The following is a 22,920-nucleotide window of genomic DNA, read 5'->3' as shown; positions in this document are numbered from 1 at the left end:
ATACATATATATATATATATATATATATATATATATCTCCCTCTTCCTCTTGCTAGTCTCTCTTTCTCTCTCTCTCTCTCTCTCTTGGGAGATATAGAAAGAGGCGAGGGAGTCATACATACATATATATGTATGTATGTATATACACATACATACATACATATATATACACATATATATTTATATGTATATACATATGGCACGAAGTTGACAAGAGAGAGAGAGAGAGAGAGAGAGAGAGAGAGAGAGGGAGTTTATTAAAGTCTTCGGAAGACCAATGGGTCTATGGGATTGATAAAAAACTGAGACAACAAGTAGAAAGGGTGGAGCTACTAAACTAGCATCATCACCCATGCTAGATGCCAATTGCTAAGTAGTACATAGTCATATCATCAGTAATGGCATCATCGTCATCATCATCGAGTCAATCACCATCAAGGCTGGCTGGCTTTGTGCCCCACAAGGGTTTATGTGTGATAGGGTGTTAACTGATGTGTAGCCAATGATGGAGCGCTGGCAATTGTCTATGGATGCTGCCCATCTGGGTCTCTTGGCAATAACTACTACTCCTGACCAAGGCTATTGTAACCCCTGTGGGTCGTGTCCCAGACCAGATGGGAGGTCGCTCAATGTGATCTGCATGTCTGTCCGCTATTGAGTGCCTTAGGCTCTGGGTCTCTATTGTGCCTGTTGTTAGTGGCCGTGAGGCACATGTGATCTGACTAGAGGAGCTTCATGATCCTGCTCTGAGAAGGGTCGGGCCATGTGCTTAAGGACTGTCTCTGTGTCCTGAGTAAGTGCTTCTTGGGGTGGCCCGCCTCATGGATGAAGGCAACGAGGTATCCCTCTGGTCTGGGTATGAGAGAGAAGAAGAAGAAGAAGAAGAAGAATATATTATCGTCCTCTGAAGACCAAAACCGGCCTATGGGACCTGAGCAATACAATATCACAAGTACATGAAAGCTCCTCCCGAAGATGGGAGGGTGGAAAGAGAAACCACCTTCTAGGATTCAGGTGGATTCCTATGCTTGAAGAGCTTATACACAAATGTTCCTAAAGCTGAAGGTGACCCTTTATGCAGCAAATCAGCCAGTTTGTTATGTCCCTCAAGGAGGTGATTGAACTCTTCCCTAATGTGTGCATAGTGAGGGCATATCATTACCATGTGTTCTTCTGTTTCAACCATACCTTGATCACATAGTTGGCATATTCTACTCTCCCTTGGCATCTTTTTCCATCCCCCTGTTTCTATTTGCAGCTGGTGTGATCGGGTGCGAAGTGAGGCTAAAGCCCTCCGTTTATGCATTGCTATAGGTGTACATATGTACTTCTGCGTTGTTGTCTCCCTTCCTGTATAAATTGACCAATATTCGGGGTTGATATATGGTCGAGAGAGAGAGAGAGAGAGAGAGAGAGAGAGAGAGAGAGAGAGAGATGCATGTAATAGGAGAAATGAACAATGGTAGATCCACTTTGAAACTCACCTAAACATCATTGAAATATTGAGATTTATAAATAAAGCCTAATATTTTATTTCTAAGCAACCTAAGATCCCACCTTGAGACCCGATGGAGCGAGTCTCTAACCAATTGTAGGTAGGTAATGCAACTCATTTATAATATTATATTTATCTTCAGAGATTTGATACTACTCTATAGTGGTGGTAGAGCTCAAGTGTGTGAAATATAGGAGTATGGGTTCGAGTCCCCTCTTGAATTTCATATATAATGTGCACCCCTCTTAGACATAAGATTAACCTATGCATAAAATAAATTAAGCTGTGGACAAACATAGGTTAATTAGCCTCCATGGGCCAAAACAAATAGGAGAAATAAAGTTGAGTTGAGAGAGTATGCCCATAAAATTGGGTTTAGAATGATGCTATTCGATATCATTGAGGAGAAAAGCTCAAGGTTCAATTGTATTACGCGACAACAATGTACTTGAGCCAAATGTAAACAAGTTTAGCCAGGTAGGGCTTGCGCTACTAGTTTTTCTCATAAAATCATCGGCCTCACGTTTTATGGGAAAAAGAAATGGGAGACCCTATACCAACTTGCATTAAATTTTGTAATTTCCACTAAACTACCACAATGTCATAAGGTAACATATCATTATGTGGACGTTTTATGGGAAAAAGAAATGGGGCACCTCTAAGTACATACCATCCTGGATTAAATTTATCATTTCCCACAAAACTACCATAATGTGTGGACGTTTTATGGGAAACAGAAATGGGGGGCCCTATACCACCTTATAATGTTAGGGACCTTACATTAAATTTTGCACTTCCCACAAAACTACCAAGTGTGGAAAGGTAACTAGATATACATATCATTGTGTGGAGGTTTTATGTAGAGTGTGGCAAGGTAACTAGATATGTACATATCATTATGTGGAGGTTTTATATGGAGGACTTCATACTACCTTGCATTGAATTTTGCGTTAGCCACAAAACTACCACAATGTCACAAGGTAAACTAGATGTACATATGCATTATGTGATCACGACAGCATACCACATTGCATTGAATTTTACAGTTGCGACAAAACTACCACAATGACGGCATAGGACCTTGCATTGAATTTTGCATATGCCACAAAACTATTAGATGTACAAGGGGCTAGAGATGTAGAGGAACTAATGTATATAAATGGAAACCAATGCCTTGGACGAACTTAACAAGAAATTCGTTTGCCAAAATTTCGAGTACCTTGTCTCTGCTTGCAAAGCATTTGTTGGCATCTTCTATGGCTGGCTCGCTCAGTCCTGTGGTGTTCATCACCGGTTGCTCGCAGGGTGGCCTCGGCCATGCCCTTGCCCTCGCTTTTGCTCACCACCATTGCACTGTCGTCGCCACTGCCCGTTCCTTGCCTTCTCTCCACGATCTCCTCCATATCCCCAACGTCGAAACTCTTGTTCTCGATGTCACTTCCCAGGATTCCCGAAACAACGCTGTCGCAGCCGTCATTGCTCGCCACGGCCGTATCGATATCCTTGTCAACAATGCAGGGATGCACTGTGTCGCTCCCGTTGCTGAGCTGCCTCTCTCTCTTCTCGAGGACACGTTCAAGACTAACGTCTTCGGTACTTCTAGCCTTTATTCCCGCGTCTGAGATTTTCAGTGTGTGGTTTGCAGAAATTAAGCGTGTGCTGCTTAACTATGGCGAAGCAAGTCGGATGGCACAAAGGCCTTGCACTAGAAAAATTGCGCTAACTTAGCGAGCGTAAATTCTTCAGTCATAGTCTCAATAATGAACGTCGAGGCCAGGATCACGGCTTGCTTAGGGTCTTTATGCCTTTGTGTGCTCTTGTTAGATCTCTTCGGCCGTTTATTACGCCTATTAGATACTTGGATTTGTGGTCTCTCTTGATGAATCAACACTCTTGTCTTGGGTCTCGTCAGGATATCGACTCTCTGAAGATTGCTCCACTTGCAAGTCAAAGTTTATGCTTGTGTCGGCGTATTTTTGTTACATTTTAGTGAGAATATCATCGCCTTGGGTGAATCAGTTGAGAAAGGTGTTTAAGGAAACTATTGATTGATTTATTGTCATTGTTGATGAGAGAGATAATAAAGTGATTTACTGTACCGGATAATGTTTAAATGAAAATGTAGTTTGGATTATCCGTCGAAAGATCCCATGATGTTTGGTTATGTAAAGGGGCTTTGTATGGCAACTTTTACAAGATTTTGCGATGGTTTGACGTTGATTTTTGAGTTTATATAACATGGTGCCAAAAGTAGTGCTTGTCATTTTCGCGATACGATTATCTGTTTTGCTTATATAAAACCTGGAGTAAAATTCTTCCTTGTTGTCACGTGCATCCCATTGAGGATGATATGAGCATCCTCCTAGCGCTTGGTGGAGCCCATAAGCATAGCTAGGGAATGAAGAGAGGTCTCCCACAATTGATTTGCCACCACCCATAGGTACTAGTCAAACACATGGTGTCGTACCATAGTTGACAGACTCATAAAGTTCGTCGTCTTGATGTCAAAGAAGAGAGTTGCTTGCTGTAGCCAACTCCCATGCAGCGGAAAGAGATAGATTGAGATCACACAAGGTCACTCTAGGAACCAACTCACTGGTGTGCATATGTAGGAAAGACACTTCAGATCTAGAGAGAGAATACTCAGAAATACAGCCAATCAAATATGTATTATGAAGAACTAAGTGGACAACCGTGTTTGACCCCTTGGTAGTGCTCTTGATCTCCTCTGTCCACTCTACAGCCGTCTGAACCCTGCGTAAGACCCTCTCATATAATCATAGTTAGGGGAAACGGAAACGGGGAAATGGGAAACGGAAACGTTTCAGGGTTTCTAGGAGGGCTGAAACAGGAAACACCACGTCATCAAGGGGGTTTAGAAAAAAGGATTTTGAGCTGAGCACACACAGAGAGGGCTGAAGGAGTGGAGGCTGAGCTATGAAGGAGGGCTGAAGGAGAGTGGATGATGGAGGGGGGCTGAAGCAGCCTGCAAGAGAAGGACTCCCATGGGGCTGAACGAGGGCTAGAAAACCAGCAAAAATCCAAGAGTGTGACTGAGATTGCAGTGGAGACCCAAAAAAAATGCAGAGAGAGAGAATATCCGCCGACGGAAATTGCGATTGAGAGGGATCCTGTGTTACTTGACATGGCCCTTTTCAGAGCCCTGAAATGCATTGCAGACGGGCTGAAACGTTTCAGCCAGCCGTTTCAGACTCCTAGGGAGTGAATGGGGCTGAATGAGGGCTAGAAAACCATAAAAAATCCAAGAGTGTGAGGCTGAAGGGGTGGAGGGAGTGAGACTGCAGTGGAGGCCCAAAAAAAAACGCAGAGAGAGAGAATACCCATCGACGGAAATTGCAATTTAGAGGGGGCCTGTGTTACTTGAAATGGCCCTTTTCAGGGCCCTGAAATGCGTTGCAGATGGGCTGAAATGTTTCAGCCAGCCTTTTCAGGGGACTGAAACATTTCAGCCCTGAAACGGCGTTTCTGGCTGGGGCTTTTCCTGAAACGCGTTTCAGCATAAATATGCATAAAATGCCATGATTGCCCGAAGGATCTCTTGAGTGTACCCTAGATCTTGCAAGTGTCTAATGAGGCGAGCTCTTGTGGATTCGCATGATAGCAGGGAAGCCTTCCTGTCCATTAGCTTTAAAGCCGATGGACGGACAGTCCCTGGAGCTTTGCAGACTGGCCAACCTGTGTAAAGATAATGCTGACGCTGAAGCTAGGGGTGGTGCTGGGTCTATTGCAATTGTAAGCTTTTGCATGGCTGTATTGTTGGTCTCTAATCCACTGCAGGTTTGTCGGTGGTTGTGTCATCAACCTCTTGCTGTCCTTCTTGCAGCTTTTGGAGCTGTTAGTTTCTTGGATTCTCCTCCTCTCTCTCCTTTTGCCATGTTATGTTACTGTTTTGCAGTTTTTTCTTCCCTGAGTCACGAGGGGGAGAAGGGCTTAATGCTCAAGTATTATGGGTGTGCGGATATGTATGTGTGAGAGCATATGCTTATACTATAGTACACCCACTGTTGGGCGCTGATGACGTCAGCAAGGATGCCATAGTAGCTAATCCCTGCTATACGTGATGGAGTTTATGTTTTTCAACCTTATGAGTAACTATCATGATATTGAAACTGCATTATGTTGTGTTTTTAGAGGATGAGTTTGGGCATGTTCCTGGATTCATGTAGATATTTATATATAAATTAATGTATTCAAGAGGCCTCATGAGCCAAAAAGTGACTTTCTACATCTGCAACCGGAGAGTTGGTGGAGCAGCCCCTCCCATGCTTTTATAAGTATACCTATGTTCTAATACTATCATAAAATGGCCAGAATAACATCGATTTAAGATTGAGAGTCTTTGGGTTTGGATTTGAAACTCCTAATCAATGCTTCTCCATCTCGATAGACCGCCCATTTGTGTGAGAGTAATATGGGTGTGTGGATTTGTATGTGTGAGAGCATATGTTTATATGATAGTCTACACCCATTGTTGGGTGCTGATGACGTCAGTGGGGATGTCATAGTAGCTAGTCCCTGCTATGTTTATACTATATGTTTATCTTATAGTTTACACCCATTGTTGGGCGTTGATGTGTGAGAGCATATGTTATATTATAGTCTACACCCATCGTTGGGTGCTGATGACGTTAGTGGGGATGTCATAATAGCTAGTCCCTGCCATGTAATCAAGTAATATGGGTGTGTTGTGAGAGCATATGTTTATACTATAGTCTACACCCACTATTGGGTGCTGATGACGTCAGTGGGGATGCCATAGTAGCTAGTCCCTACTATGTGTGATGGAGTTTATGGTTTTCAGCCTTATGAGTGACTATCATGATATTGAAATAGCATTATGTTGTGTTTTTAGAGGATGAGTTTGGGCATGTTCCTAGATTCATGTAGATGTTTATATATAAATTAATGCATTCAAGAGGCCTCATGGGCCTATGAGACAGTACAAACACCAAAAAGTGACTTTCTACATCTGTAACCGGAGAGTTGGTGGAGCATATAAAGCATATTTTTATACTATGGTCTACACCCACCGTTGGGCGCTGATGACGTCAGTGGGGATGTCATAGTAGCTAGTCCCTGCTATGCAATAGAGTTTATGGTTTTCAACCTTGTGAGTGACTATCATGAGATTGAAACTGCACTATGTTGTGTTTTTAGAGGATGAGTTTGGGAATGTTCCTGGATTCATCTAGGTATAAGAGCATATAAAGCAGCTGCTCCCATGTTATTATAAGTACAACTATGTTCTAATACTATCATAAAATGGTTAGAATAACATCAATTTAAGATTGAGAGTCTTTGGGTTTGGATTTGAAACCCCTAACCAATGCTTCTCCATCTAGATAGACTGCTCATTTGTCCACCTTACGTGCTTCCTTGCTTCCTTCACTTTAGTGAGTTCAAAGTTCCTTTGTTTGAGTTGGGTTAGAGTGAGCTCCTCAGATATCCAAACTGTTTTACACCCTTCAGCTTGTGTGTTTGTCTGAGGATCTTAACTCTCGCTGCCCTCTCTATGAAGTAAGCTTGCACTTGTGTTCCCTTTTGAGTAATAATGTTTAACCATGGGCTGATGCAAGGGCTTGCTAGGCCCTCGTTGAGTGCTTTACTTGGAATTCAAAAACTAGAGCTCAAAACTAGTCTTTGTTGGGTCGTCTCTCGTTGGAGAGAGAGAGAGAGAGAGAGAGAGATGGGGGTGGATGGAGGGAGCTTATAGATTTTAGATAGGAGAGGTTAAAATAAAAAATCGAAGTACAATAGTGGGGAAGAGAGACCTATATAGTTCTCCCACTTTAGCCCCCCTATGGCTACCCCTATCTTAGCCTCGTTATCCCCTTTAATAGAGCCCCACCAAGGCCGAAAAGTAGCCTCATCTTCATTGAGTTTGGTTTTGATTTTGAATCTCGCTTTAAGACTCTCTCTCTCTCTCTCTCTCTCTCTCTCTCTCTCTCTCTCACTCTCATTAGAAGACACCTTGGCATCAAGGCTACCACACCCTACTCTCTCCTACTCCTAGAGACAGGATGCATACCCATAGAGTTGCATGCCTTGAAGAGAGTACTCAGATACATCACAAAGGTCAAGCGCATGAATAATGAAAGGTTGCCAAAGAGGGCATGGGTAGAAAGTCAAAAGTCCCAAAAGACGAATAAGGGTAAGATTTTGGCATCTGGATAAGCACTAGATTTAAAAAAATGGTTCCAAAAATGGGAGGTAGAGAGGTACTTGGACTACTCTCCAGAGGAGGTAGATGAGGATGCCTTTCATCATGACCTACTGAATGCACTACACAGGAAATGGCAAACAGCTGAAAACAGAGATAAGTTTGAGTACTACCGTACATTTATCAACCCCGAATATTGGGCTACTTATACAGGAAGAGAAACAGCCACGTAGAAGTACATTTGCACACCTATGGCAATTCATAAGCGAAGAGCTTTGGCCTCACTTCGCACCCGATCACACCAGCTGCAGATTGAAATAGGAGGATGGAAAGATATGCCAAAAGAGAGCAGAATATGCCAATTATGTGACCAGGGAATGGCAGAAACTGAAGAACACATGGTAATGATATGCCCTTACTATACTCACATTCGGAAAGCATTTAGCTCTCTTCTCGAGGGACATAACAGACTGGCTGATATGCTACATAGCGGGTCACCCCCAGCTTTAGGAACATTTGTCTATAAGCTTTTCAAGCACAGGAACTCACCTAAGACCCTCCAAGGGAGGAGTCTTTGTGTACGAGGATTTTGTACCCTTAATACCCTCCCCTCCAAGGGAGGAGTCTTAAGGTAGTTTCTCTTAATACCCTCCCCTCCAAGGGAGGAGTCTTTGTGTACGAGGATTTTGTATTGCTCAGGTCCCATAGGCCAATTTTTTGGTCTTCAGAGGACGATAATATATTCTTCTTCTTCTTCTTCTCACTCTCTAGGTAGTCATTGATATAGATAGGATCACATCTTTCTTCAATTGATTCCACCCACCAAGCCAATTTGAGCATGATTTCGACCATTCTAGAGACTTTTGGGCAAAAATCTTTATTTGTACGATTGCGTATATTTTAGACCTACAAAGTTATATTTCTAGAGACTTTCGAGCAAGGTGACTGTCTAGCTTGAAGGTATTGCTAGTAGATGCTCATGCTGCTTGTCTCTGTAAGATTGATCCGACTTGGTAGAGATGTTGCAGATATTGCATGTACAATGTACTTCACATGGATAGTTTTTGGTGGTGGTTCTCTCTAGATGGGTGAAGGGGTCCCCACCACTGGTACGTATAGTTCTCGAGGACCGGGGTGCCTCTCAGGATCTATTTTTTGCGGCAATCTCGTGGATCTTACGAGTGCAGTCATTGCTTGGACTTCTCCAGCCTGAGTTGCAAGAGAACTTGAGGGGATTTTGATGCACTCGAGTGGTTGAGAGTCAGAGTAGTAGGCCGCTTTGGTAAGGAATGGACCATTGACCCAGTTCCGGTCTTGGCTGGACAGGTTGGGGCCAGGTGGGCAGTTGGTTATGGGAGGACCGGCCTCTTAGAGAGATTCAACGGGATTTGGGGGAGTGGTTTTGGCCAGTTCGGATAGGGCACTCAGACAAGCTGGAGGTTGCAAGAGAACTTGAGGTGGATGGGGTTTTGATGCACTCGAGTGGTTGAGAGTCAGAGTAGTAGGCCGCTTTGGTAAGGAATGGACCATTGACCCAGTTCCAGTCTTGGCTGGACTGGTTGGGGCCAGGTGACGCAGTTGGTTATGGGAGGACCGGCCTCTTAGAGAGATTCAACGGGATTTGGGGGAGTGGTTTTGGCCAGTTCGGATAGGGCATTAGACAAGCTGGAGGAGGTGCCCTTTTTCTCTTACACTACTCAGATTGGGCATCATATGTAGTTGGAGGCAGCAGCCTGGTCCCCCCTCGAGAGAGTGTTAGTGGTTGGATCAACCAGTTCCCTTGAAGGTTATTTCTCGCAGCTTTGGCCACGACTATGGACCAGCGAGAAGATATCCTATTTCTTCCGGATGGCGGTTCAAGATGGCTTCATCGCACAGACATAGGTCCAGAGATGATTTTGCACTATCTCTTGGGCACAGAGGATTGGAGCCCTCAACTTATAGAGGGACTTCACCTAGGGGATGGCCGATTGGTTGTCAAAGGGAGGGCATGCGTTCTCCATTGACCCATTTGCTCTAGCCTATAGGATTTAGGGCTAACATGCGATCAGGATAGAGGTACATGAGGCGTCTCCTCCCTCCGCATGTGCCCTTCGCCTTGCTAGAGGATAGTGTATGGGAGACGGTGTCCAGCATCATAGCTTGGAAGGCTTGCTGCAGTTTCGTGATATGCCATCAGGTCCCCCAGCCACCCTAGTGACCATCTGGAAGGATATTATCTACACCTCGTGCACCACTTGGGAGTGCGGGACTCCAGTTTTAGAGCTACTGCCAAAAGGCAGGAGAGTTTCTGCAAGGCTTGGCCTGCAGGTATATTGTATGTCATTACCGCCAGAGATATGTGCTGGTTGTATAGACCTCCAACCTGGCTGCTAGCCCTTGTTCCAGAGATTCCCTAGGCAGTGAGTTGGGTTCTCTTGAAACAGGTGGGATTTTTTTGACAACTAGATGTTTTTTTTTCTTTTCCCCATGATTACGCCTTATGGATCAAATTAATAGAAGGTTCTTCTCTCTAGAAAAAGAAAAGATAGGTGAAGGGATTAGGGTCTCCCCTTACAAGATTGCTAGCTTTTGTTTTGTCTCATAGATCCTTCTTGCCTTTGTTTTTCAAAAATGTTAAAATCGAAGGATATTTGGATGTATTTGTCTTATGAAGTTACGTGCAGCTTCTGTTGTCAATGTTTAACTCTCTTCGGTTATTTTTTAATTAAATTGGGTTTGAGAGGTTCAATCGTGTGGACACCTTGCAACTTTTTATTTAGTAAGTTGTTAAAACTGTTTCAATGCTGATGAATAGTGGATCTATATAGCTGAGAGTTATAACATGCATGGTTTCTTTTTGTGTCCTTTGTGTGCAGCTCCCATCAGTCTTATTCAAGCTGTGATACCCCATATGATAGAGCAGAGGAAGGGAAAAATCGTAAATATTGGTAGTGTTGTAGCGTTTGCATCCGGGCCATGGGCTGGTGGATATTCAGCATCCAAAGCTGCTATTCATGCCTTGTCAGATAGTCTTAGGTATGTTTGAGAGATGTTAACATAACAATGCTGAATACTTTCAATTATTAGTTTATGTGTTCAGGCCTAGATAATAGCATTTATTGGTTTTGGCAGTTGAGTACTAGTTGATGTGAAGGAACTTGCTGAGCAAAATGAGTCTTCAATTCACTGAGTGATTTTATTCAATGTCACATCTCATAGTCCTTTTTCTAAAGTGAAAGGTGTGCAATGATTTACTTATAGATCATAAGGTATGCTGATCCTTTTGGGTAGGCTGTAAAGCACAAATGCTCTTTTCCACGAGTACCAAAATGATGCAAGTGGTCTAGTTGTGCTTCAAGAATGAGGGCGATAGAGACCAGTGACTTGTGGTAGGCTTTAGAATCAGAGAAGAACCATTATCCATTGAAGGGATCTAGCAAATTGCTATACGCAAAGAAACACAAGTGGTAAGATCAGCCATCAAAAAAAGCAATGCTACAGTAATTGAATTCGTGGCCAGAGCATTACTAGGCACAAAAGTGGCCAGCACAGTGCAGAAGACAGGCCAGGTCGGCCGTACGGGCAGATTTCCAGGTCGGCAGATTTGCAGACCTGGTCGGGCAGTCTGCATATGGGTCTGCTGTTTGGCTGACTGGGTTGTCCAGTCAGGGCCATTTCCAGCCCTATAAAAAGGCCCCAATGCAGGGCATTTTACAGCTCATTCTTTGGTGATTCCAGCCTCTTCCTTGGTCCAGACCAGCAGCCTATTGGATAACAGAGGAGAGTGCTTGCACCATCCAGGTGCATACAGACAGGCAGATCTACATCGATAGGAGAGCAAGCCTGTGGTTCACAGCAGGATCCATAGGAAGATGAGCAGCAGCCTCACCTAGAGCAGCCACTAAAGTCCGACAGAGATGCACAGTGATCTAGGAGAGTTCTTCCATAGTCAGAGCAGCTAACAGAGTCTGAGCTTGGTACAGTGATTGTTTGCTGTAGGTGATGGTACAGATTTGACAAGGTTTTGTACTGAATCTGTTATCTATAGATGAAACTGTTTTGCTGTACATCTGTGTGTATGCTCTGTCTATCTGACACATCTGTGTGTATGCTCTGTCTATCTGAAGTGTTCTCTCCATGCATATAAGCTCATGGATTGAGTTGGGATTCAAAGTTTTCATTGTGGGATCTCAAGACTTTCTTTACTCCGTTGGGTAAGGGTTGGCTGTAGCAAGCATCTTTTCCTCTAACATCAAACGTTTGATGAGCTCTGGTGTCTTGGAGATCAACATCAATCATGCCTAGTCTAAACTGAAGAGTGTTGAGTCTTACCTTGCTGTGGAGGAAGGAGCAGTCACATTCAGGTGTGTGAACTTCTGTAACACGAATCTCACAGAGGAACTCGGGAGATTCATGGAATACAAGAGATTATTGCAATATGAAAGAGAGTAAACTCATGAACTGGAAAATTCAAATGCAGCAAACACTCATCTCGAGAGGCTCTAGAAGGGAAGAACGCGCGTGCCACACCGAGGCCCTGAAAGAAGGGCTGGAACCCCTCGTAGGATGCCCCTTTGAGCCAGTTTGAGGGAACTTTTGTAATACATTTGCAATAGATATTCATGACGCTTCATGGGTGTTCTTATAAAATTTGATTTAATTTATGTTAACTTATGGTGGGGTAGAATGGGGGTACCAAATCCCCATTTTGTTCCACCAATGTTTTTAAACATTTCACAACATCGGTGGCTGTTGGGTATGCCGATGCTAATTTTTGCTATTTTGCTTTTGTTCTCGATGGAATCGGATGGATATACTGATGCTAATTTTATGGGTATTTTGCATCAGTTTTATGTCTGTTTCCTCACAAACTTCGGTGGTATTATTGTCGAAAAGAGAGTTTGATACAAGGATAGCTCGAATGAAATTGAGAGCTTGAGAACTCTTAATAATCTAGCTTTTCACCTAAAGCTTGCCAAAATAGGATGGCTTCGTTGAAAAGCAATGGCGTTCTCCAAAAACTGGGCGCTCCAGTAATTGTAGCTGCTTTTTGCCTACTCGGCCCTCTTTAAAGCTGGCCACACCATTTTCAAAGCGCTTTCCCCCTTATTTAACATGGGTGAATTTATTACTTTAAGTCTCCTGTCTTAAGTGAAACAATTCCAACATATTTTACCCATTAATTGTTAGCCAATGCATGCATACTTTTGCTCTTGACTAATCCTATCCCTCTGTGGGCATCCCCACCAAGAACATGAATGAACAAAATGAATTAGAAACTTTCTCTAGTTGACTGAAGTCAACTCTCTTTGACTGGAGTCTAAGTAAATTCTGTTCTTTCAATTTCTTGGGATTAAAACAATTCTGTGACATCCCCTCGGCTTCTAATCGATTCTCCCCATCTAAAAAGCCTCTTCATACCATTGCAAGCTTAGTGCATACTTTGAGAAAAATTCTTCACCCACTTGGCATCTAATGCGTAGTATTCCTAAACTTTACAAGGTACTTGGGTGACCTTGCCTCGGGGCCCTCCCTTATTTTTTATGATAGACAATTTGCTCAGGTTGAGGATCTCCTCCATCTCTTCCCCCTCTAGTGGCTTTTCCAAAACTGGGCTTGTAGGCTCAGGTCCTTGGTACTTCTTCAGGAGACTGATGGGAAAAGCATTGTGAATCTTCTCGTGCTTGGGCGACTCTAGTTGGTAGGCAACTTTATTGATTGGCTCAGTGATCTGGAAAGGTCCATAATACTTGGTGGAAAGCTTTGGATACACCTTCTCTTTGCCCTTCATCTTTTTGAGCCTTGCTTTCTCGAACGTGAGTAGCACCCAATCTGCTTTTTGGAGATTCCATTCTCTTCTATGCTTGTCCACAACTATGTTATGCTTTCTTTGGATCTCTCTATTGCTGTCCATACCTGTGCAAAAGCTTTATCTAGTTTCTCACATGCATTTCAAAAGATCTAACACTACAGAATTAGCAATTTCTCTTTGGTCATCAGATCTGAGGGTGAAAGGAAGATCTTGGTCCACATGTTATCAAACAATGCTCTCCTGAATAGGCTGGTCATCCTGGGGTCTCTGTCGCTCAGTATGGATTTGGGCTGCTTAAAGATCCGTGCTAAGAACACTCTTGCCATTGGGTCCGCTTTAATAGTTTTTTTGACAGGTATGAAATGTGTCTGCTTGCTGAATTTGTCAATGATAGTCCATATACCATCCTTCCCTTGTTTTGACGTAGGAAGATCAAAGGTAAAATCCATAGCCATGCTTTCCCATGGTGCATGAGGCACTGGAAGAGGAACTAAAAGTCTAGGTGTTTTCTGCCTATCATATTTCACCTTTTTACAAATAAAGCATTCTGTCACAAATTTAGGTAGAATGATTAAAGCTCCAATATTTCTCTTGAAACTTGAAACAGAGGCACAACAGAGTTTTCACCGGTTAGGATTAGTATGAAAAGACGAAAATCCTAAAGATAGTGTTTAATCATTTGTAGATAAAGCCCTAACTATCTAAAGATTGAAGGAGAGAACTTAGGATTGAAATTTGAGAGCTTTCTAGGTACTCTCAGAAGAAAACAAACAAATATGGCGATGAGATTTGCAGCAATATGATGTCCTGCAAGTGGTGATTATGGCCCGATTCAAGGCTGATTTTATGGGCAGCAGAATAGTTGATAGATTGCAGCAATAGAGACTGAAAGTAGACGACGAATTGCAGCAAGAGAGGCAGGAGGAATAGGCATTGTGCAGCAGGAGGAGGAGTGGGGGAAATAGGCGATGGATGGGCAGCAGGAGCAGGCTGAGAGATAGGCGATGGAGGCTGATGTGCAAGGCTAGGGAGGAGTAGGAGAGCCCAAACTCTGAATGAAAGCTGGCCCTTATTTTATAGGAGAGCTAGTGGAAAAAGCAAGGCTAAAAATAGAAAGGAAGCTTGGGAGAGAAGTAGGATAAACTAGGCGCCCAGTTAGCTTGAGGAAGAAGCTAGGAACCTAGGTGGCTAGAGAAGGGCCAATGGGTTGGGAGCAGCATAGATCAGGTGGGCTGCAGGGGGGCAGGAGCTAGCAATAGGCAAGGCCTATTTATAGGCTGCAGGGGCCAGTGTAGTGCAGCAGACAGGCCAGGGCGCCTGTAGAGGCAGACTGCCAGGTTGGTAGAGTTGGACCTGGAAGGCAGTGTACTTCAGGGGTTGGCTGACCGGGTTGGCCAGTCGGCAGTTCCAGCCCTATAAAAGTACCCCCTTGGGGGGCATTCTTCAGTTCAGAGCCTCTTGGCATAACAGCCTTTTTGTTGGCAGACTGTTGGAGAGCAAAGGAGAGTGCTTGTGTGCTGTAGAATTCTCACAGTTCAGGAGGCACCGGACAGTCCAGGAGCACACAATAAGGGGCATATCTACCTACTGTAGGAGACCCGGGTCATGGTACCCAGGAAGAGCAGTACTAAGTCGATTGAGGACACACGGTTATCTAGGAGAGGTCTACAGCAGAAGCATAGCCTTTCTTGCCATTTGATGGCTTGCCTCAGCGCATGTTTGCTGAAGTTGTTGTCACAGTTTTGGCTATATTTTGTACTTGGACCTTACCTCTAAATATGAGATTTATTTTGTTGAATGTCTATGCGTATTCTCTTCATATCTAAAGTGTTCTCTCTATAAACACACGGAGTGAGTTCAAAGTTGGCATTAAAGTTTTTGTTGTGAGATCTCAAGACCTTCCTGTGTTCGCTGCATTAGGGTTGGCTTAGCTAGCAATCCTCTTCTCTAAGATGGTATCAGAGACAAGTGTCTAACAAGCTCTGGTTTCTCGGAGATCAACATTAAGGACGGGCCTTCTCCAAACTGAAGGGTGGAGACCTTACCGAGGAGGAAGGAGGATTCACATTTAGGTGTGTTGACTAAATCAACTATCCAATCTAGAAAGTGAGAAGGTTCGTAGCCATCTAGTGGCTAGGGAAGAATTTGTTGCAGTGGTTGAAAACCGGATTGCCAAACATGTTAAGGCTCTCAGATCAGATAACGGGGGAGACTATACGTCAAAAGGATTTATTGAATTCTGTTAAGAGATCGCATTGAAATGCAGCATTCTACTCCTCATACTCCCGAATGAACTGTTGTTGAGCGCATGAACCGTACTCTAGATGAGAAAACTGGGAGTATGTTGGAAGCCCATAACATACCAAACTACTTGTGGGCTGAAGCAGTACATACAGCTACATACCTTCATAACCAGAGTGTTACCAAAGCAGTCTTTAAAAAACTCCTGAAGAGGCGTTTACAGGTGCAAAGCCTAGAATAGATCACCCAAGGATATTTGGCCGCACCGCATATCTTCATATCACACAAACATTCGAATACGCACCATCTCACTCTCTCTAGGGCAGCCAATCAGATGCAAGTATTGCATCTAGTGCATTTATTTGGTGCATTCTCATTGGGTACATTGTGTCAGTGTACCACATAGGACACGTGGCAAGGCCACAAGAGGTAGATTAATAGAATGATGCCACGTGGCAACCATCTTCTTTATCTGGCTTGCCGCATCTTGTGGCCCCTTAGAAATTTCTAACTTGTGTCCTTGACATAACGTCATGGATGTCCTATCCTAGGACCTAAGCTCTACCTACCACTCTCTTTGACCTTTTATTGATCCTACTCGAAAATTAACCCAAGGGTAATTTAGTAAACTAACACTAACACCATGTTTGGGGCCTATGATACAGCCCACCCTGAGTGGGGAATGGTAATCTCCTCTTGGCCCCATTTCCCTGCTTACAGACTCCCCTATTGAAGATTCCAATGTTGATGCTGTACAAGAGCCTGCCAGCACATATTGTTAGCACCAGCTACTATATCATGTCCATGCTGTAAAGGACTGCCATCGCTTACCTAAGATGTCTCATGTCCTCGAAGGATGTCTCCACACAATTTGAATGGACCTTTAATAAAGAGTGTCCTGCTTTCAGTCTTCTGCCAGAATGCAGAACCCTACCAGAGGCTTACCTACTCAACTTTAAAACAGCTACTTCAGCTCAGGTACTCGCTGCTGTAAGGAGTTTCCCACCTAAGGAGTGGTCCGTGGATTGGACAAAGGAGGAGACTCCTTGAAACAACCGTTCATACAGGATTTATGTTCTGCCAAATGCGAAGGTACTGGGCTGTTGCAGAGCAGTCAAGGCCCGATGGTAAGTGTTAAGAGTAACTCCCCATTTGTAAGCCCCCAAATGAGGAGAGCATGGGGGAGTGACACCTAGAGGGAAATATGAGGGGCCTCATGGAAGAGGCTGCCACTTGAGCAGTGTACAGTCTGCCATGTGGGCAAGAGACAACAGTCTTGAATTTGATTGGACTCCCCACAGCAGGCCGTACAGTCCATGTGGTGTGACGTTCCTGCCCATCATTGGGACTGGCCACGGGCCTGGTGGGAGGATTCAAAGGCTTGGACAATCTCCCCTGTAGATGGGCAGGCAAGCTGGATCTCAGACCAGCAACAGGCGCAGGCCTGGAGGCTTTATAGGCTCCCAGGGCCTGGCCTGGTCAGTAGTACATAAAGAAAGGCTGGTCAGCCAGTCCACAGACTTAAGTCGCCCCAACCCAATAGGGTCAGCTGAGCATACTGGTACTTGGGGGCTCCTATTGTAAGGGACGTAAGTACTTGCAGAGCACCATTGCAGGCTGCATCAGGCTCTTCAGGAGCATATTCCAAGGCACTAGAAGGAGCAGGGGAAGGCAACAGCAAGGGCACAGCAGTCAGCCCCTGTCAGACTTGCACACTAGGCACTAGAGAATGGGGACTGGAGGTTTGCAGCAAAGGTTCCAGCAGACCCTTACACGTGGGAAGGGCTCAGGCAGTGAGCAGAACACAAGAAGCATAGAAGGGCACCTTTTGAGTGCACCTTCTGTACCTGTTTGGGTCCTTCTATTGGACGTTTTGAAATACAGTCATTGGTTACCATATCTCTGTGTGCACTCCAGATTTGAGTGTAGTGTTCACATATGTGCACATCCTGAGTAGGAACTAGATTCTAAGGTGTGATCTCATGGATGATTCATTTTTTGCTACATATTCTAACTTGGTACCTATTTTCCAAAAGTAAGCTGTGGTGGGCTGCCTCTGCTCCTCTATGAATGACAGAGCGGAGGGTATACTTTTTTTAACTTGTGGTAAGCCTGTTAAGGTTTCTTTGTAGAATGATTGGCCGGAACACTTGTATGTTACAGTTTCTCTCTCACTGCTATATATGGCATGCATTCATAAAGAATGCAATGTAAGAGGTGGTGTTAAAACTAAGTTGCTCATTAGGTTGGATATTGCTAATATGAACTGAATAGCTGCAGCAGCTTTCCTTTTGAGAGGAACGTGGCTATTACATATACTCATTGACTATCATTCTTTAGATTCCATGCGATCGATCCCCTGTAGGATTGCCAAATGTTAGCCTTGACAAGAAGAAGATGACAATACCTGTTCAAAGTTGTCTAGCTAGGGGTGCGGAGGGCATGCTAGCTTTATTGTGACACTTGGTTTTTCTGGTGCCAGCTTCTCAACTTGCCCATAAATAATTCAGGGCAGTTGCAATTCGGTGATAATGAATTACCTGGTATAGTATGCCTTCATGTTTAAGCACTTGAAATCACTATTTGTGGGTTTGCGGCTCTTAGTGCTTTTACTTGCGTATATTGCTATCTTTTGTTTTCCTTACCATATTTATATACAGCCAGATAATGAAATGAAGTAGGTTCTGATGTACTCTTGGTAATGTCTCTAAAGTATGTGTCAGCTTAGCACCTCAAGGAGTTGACCTGGAAAGTCAGGTCTGGATTATTTCTCTGCTACAAATGCAATGATAATTCCTCTCATGCACAGGATAGGTGATGTGTCAGCATAGCACCTCAAGGAGTTGACCTGGAAAGTCAGGTCTGGATTATTTTTCTGCTACAAATGCAATGATAATTCCTCTCATGCACAGGATAGGTAATGGTGCAAGGACAGAGAGTGAGGGCATAACATGTGTTGATTTCAATGCAAAAATGCGAAAGCCTGATGTGTTTGGATGTTGCTGCCACATCAGACAAGCAATGAAATGCGATTTCAAATGTCCCGTTGTCTGTCACTATTTCCCAATCTATAGGATCTCTACCTCTATTGGAATTGGAATACACAAAAGAAAAATGCAAACTTCATAGAAAATTGTAGTTTCTATTCCTTGCATGGATGTAATCACATCTGCACTGACTGATGGTCACTGAAAACGCTACAAGAAGACAAATGCTTTTCCTAGAGCATTCCATAGGATTTTTTCCCCTTATTTACTATGGGGATAGTCATTACTGTTAGTGTAAAATAAGATGGCAAATGTGGCAATGCACATGTATCTGCTGGTGTTAGATTTACGATGATGATGTAATCAATGCATCACATTTAAATCTAAATGATGCAGAGGCTCATATATCTGGGTAAGCCTAAATGATGCAGAGACTCATATACTGGGATACAAAAGGCCTGATGGAGAGCTTTCTTTGATTACAGAATAGTTCGTGGTGTAGAATGCAATCATTCTGTAATGCTGGTTGCTTGCATTAGAGACTACTCACAGAAGCACTGTTAGGCACTGATGACGTGTGTGGGGATGTCATAGTAGCTAGTCCCTGTTATTCGTGATGGAGTTGATGGTTTTTAACATTATGAGTGTCTATCATGAGATTGAAACTCCACTATGTTGTGTTTATAGAGGATGAGTTTGGGCATGTTCCTGGACTCATCTAGGTATATACTCACGGAAGCACTGGTTTGTGATCATTAAAGACGCTGGCAACTGCCAGCAACAAGGGGTTCGTGCTCTTATAAAGGCAGTGATCTATTGCTTGAGGTATTCATCTGCAGGTTCCACGTGCCCAACTCCTATTTGGCATCCAGATATTTATTTGTTCCTCTCATCATTACAAAATATCTGGATACAGCATCTGATAAAGAGTGGTACTCATAAAGCCGAAAGATAGCCTCTTGATAATTTAGTATGTTATGGTTAGGTCTTAATTCTGGTGCTTACAAGCTGTTTGAAGCTACTTGTTACTGAAATCCAAAATAGCTCTGTAGAGTCAAAATCATTCCTGATGGAATGGTTGAAAATCCACATAAAGATGTTAACTAAAAAGCAATGATAGAAACATGGTACAGATTGTGATGAAACCCTCAGACTAGTAACAAGGATGACTATAGCTAGACCCCTGATTACGTTGGAAGCCCACTTTTGTTGGCCCCTAAGACAAGTTCATGAACGGTAAGTGGCAAATTGGCTTTCACACATTCAAGAGTAGGGCTTTTTTGCAGCACTCTTTTTGACATGGAAAAAAGGTTTGTTGCTCAAGCTTTAAGGATTTTACCAGGTGCCATTATCCTTGTTAACTTCAAAAACCAGAAATGCATGTTTTGTAAGAATCTTAATTCTATGTTTCGTGTGAGCCTACTTGTATGTTTGATGTCTTGACAAAGCACGTTGGAGACTATTTTTGCCTGATTCGTCTTTAAAACAAGTGTTCTTTCTTTGTGCAGGGTTGAGTTGAAGCCTTTCGGCATTCACGTTATTACAGTGGCCCCGGGTGCTATTAAATCAAATATTGAGATTAACGCTTCCAAAGTGTATGAAAATCTTCCTCGATGGAAGTTTTATCAGCCTTGGGAGACACATATCAGAAGACGAATGGGCTTTTCTCAACAGACAAATTCCACACCCTCTGAAGAATTTGCAGAGAAAACTGTCAGGGCAGTACTGAAGGCCAAACCGCAGCCTTGTTTTGTTGTTGGCCATCTCTCAACCAAAGTATCACTAAGTTACTATCTTCCCTTATGGCTTCGAGACTATATCTTCACGAAAATGTTTGGTTTGGAAACCCAGCAAAGTCCCAATAAGATTGACTAAGTTGACTTTGACCAGGGGGAAAGTTCAATTAGAGATAACCCCTAGAAGATTATATTGTTGGTGGGCAATGCAGATGGAGGCAACAATGGGTATGATGTACACTGCCAACCTACAATAATTAATGGGGCAGATTACATGATGCTTATAGGCTCTTGGGACTGGAATCTTTGTTGCACTACTCCTTTTGAGCTAGACATTGAACACAACATCTATTTAAGCTTTTGATGTGTGTGTGGGTATGAGAGAGAAGAAGAAGAATGTATTATCATCCTCCGGGGCCGAGAAACCGACCCATGGGACCCATAAGCACAACAATACAGGTGTCTCCTTCCTTTTGTGCAAGAGAAAACATCATCTCATCCTATGTATGACTAGTGGAGTAGTGTGTTGATGTGACAGGTAGGTGCACATGCACGGTGCCAAGTGTGCCTTGTAAGAGGTAACTATGCGTGATAGGGGATTGCCACGTGGCAATGATGAGGTGGCAAGTGAGGTGGTAGTCTAATTGATCTAACCCAAGGCTAGTGGCCTAACCAAAGTCAAGTTGACCTAAACAGGTTGATTGGTCAATGATGATGTGGCAAGGATGATGTCAGCTTGGTGATGTAGCGAGATGATGTGGATGTTGATGTGTCAGTGGTGACATTGCTTGGGGCCCAAGGATGTTGACGTGGCTTTGCTTACGTGGTTGGTGATGTGGCAGTTGGTGAGATGGTAAATAGGATGCCACATGTCACAATTGTGACCAAACCCTTGGTGATAAGGTGAGTGCCACTTGGTGGTTTAGGGACCATGCGTGGTCATAGGGACCTTGTTGCCCTTGTCAGAATCTTGGAGGTACTGATGGAATCTTATGAGATTCCTTCATCAAAGAAGGTTGTCTGTGGCGCTACTACGGGAGCTATAGAGCCATGGCAGAGCTCTTGAAGGAGCTTTGGAGCTATGGCCGTTGTGCTCTCATTGCGTTGGAGTAGTCGCCACTGGCAGCTGTTGGAGGTTGCACAAGCACACGTGGGCATCGTTTAGGAGCACGTTGGGTGTCGTAGGCACTCTGAGTCATGTGCTACAGGGCTACCTCTTTGTTGGACGTCAGTTGTGGGGAACCAGAGCAACGAGTTGTTTGGAGAGGCCATACCTAGGCTATACCTGTTGGAGCATGGGCTCCCATAGTTGTAGTTGTAGCGTCGACGTGCCTTGTGAATAGGTGTGATGGTGTTGAGGATCCATGTGTGTGGGAAACATAGACAAATTGCTTCATTGAATAGCTTTGCTAGGATAGAGGCTAGGATATCAATCCCAGCATAAACCCTCATGCAGTGATCGGCTAATTAGAGCGGCACAGTCCTCTAGGAGGGGTATGTGGTCAATATAAGTGAGTACTGTGGAGAATCGTGCGGAGTATCTTGGTGAGAGGTTGTGGTCAAAGTATGGTAGATGGTGTAGATTGGTGGTGTGGTGGATGGTGGGCGAGGCGAGTGGTGGTGATGCTAAAGAACAAATAAGTATAATCAACCCCAAGTGGATGTGATGACATAGATAAGTCCCTCACATATGACGTGAAGGCAGGGGATCCCAAGATGTAATCAACCATGCTAGACCCTCCTCCATGTGGAAAGCCGGTGAAGCGATCGGATGAGGGCCATCCTTCAAGACCATTGTAGAGAATGAGATCATGTGACGTACCTAGATCAAGAAGTGCATGCCCATAAGAGCTGCCACCTATCAGCGGACACTCGTGATATGCCATCGTCAATAAGATCTATGTCACGGGTAGTAGAATTGCACCCTCTTGAAAATCTAGTGGCAGTACCTAACATGCTTTGATCCTCACATTGAAGTCTCCAATGTAGGAGTCTAAATTGCTAAATTAAAACATCCTAACACCATCATGGATTAAGATAGCTATATCCTTATTAGAGTTGTCCTTTGAGAACATATCCTCTTGGTTATTCCATATAAATTTCTTCAATTAGGGAAACCATTCAAGAAGGAATTTTCCATATCCTTAGAATAGTCAAAGAGCCAAACAACCTCAAATAATTTACTAATGGGTTAATGCCAAGATTCTTTTGTTGTTATGTTCCAAAATTTGCAAAACTACCATCTCAACTTTTGTTAATGGAATAAATGCTTATTGCCGTGCTTCCTTTTTATTCACCTTGACAAAAATCTACCTAAACTTTGTCCTTTCTCTTTACAAATCCATTTGCTTAGTCACATACAAACAATTGAACTACTATTAGTTCCATAATGTCTGAAAACAATGCATCAAATTCAATTAGTTTATGTTCTCCTCCATTGCCACATTAAAGGATCTTAATATGCATGCTAGTCTAACTTTCCCCAA

At 43.6% G+C, this 22,920-nt stretch overlaps 1 protein-coding gene across 1 annotated transcript; it reads left to right on the top strand.

Moving 5' to 3' along the window:
* The first annotated feature begins 2,688 nt into the window (after positions 1–2,688).
* Positions 2,689–20,890, top strand: LOC147893147 (short-chain dehydrogenase ptmH-like). Its single transcript, XM_087387460.1, has 3 exons — positions 2,689–3,088; positions 10,535–10,694; positions 20,207–20,890. Exons 1-3 carry the CDS (start codon positions 2,752–2,754, stop codon positions 20,571–20,573), a joined length of 864 nt encoding a protein of 287 aa, XP_087243586.1. The 5' UTR covers positions 2,689–2,751; the 3' UTR covers positions 20,574–20,890.
* Positions 20,891–22,920: the final 2,030 nt, after the last annotated feature.

Source organism: Dipteris shenzhenensis, chromosome 16 (assembly GCF_047967505.1).
Source record: "Dipteris shenzhenensis isolate YYH24624 ecotype China chromosome 16, Dip_SZ_1.0, whole genome shotgun sequence".
NCBI classification, from domain to species: Eukaryota; Viridiplantae; Streptophyta; class Polypodiopsida; order Gleicheniales; family Dipteridaceae; genus Dipteris; species Dipteris shenzhenensis.
Note: the sequence above shows the minus strand (reverse complement) of the source record. Positions and strands in the feature narration are given on the sequence as shown.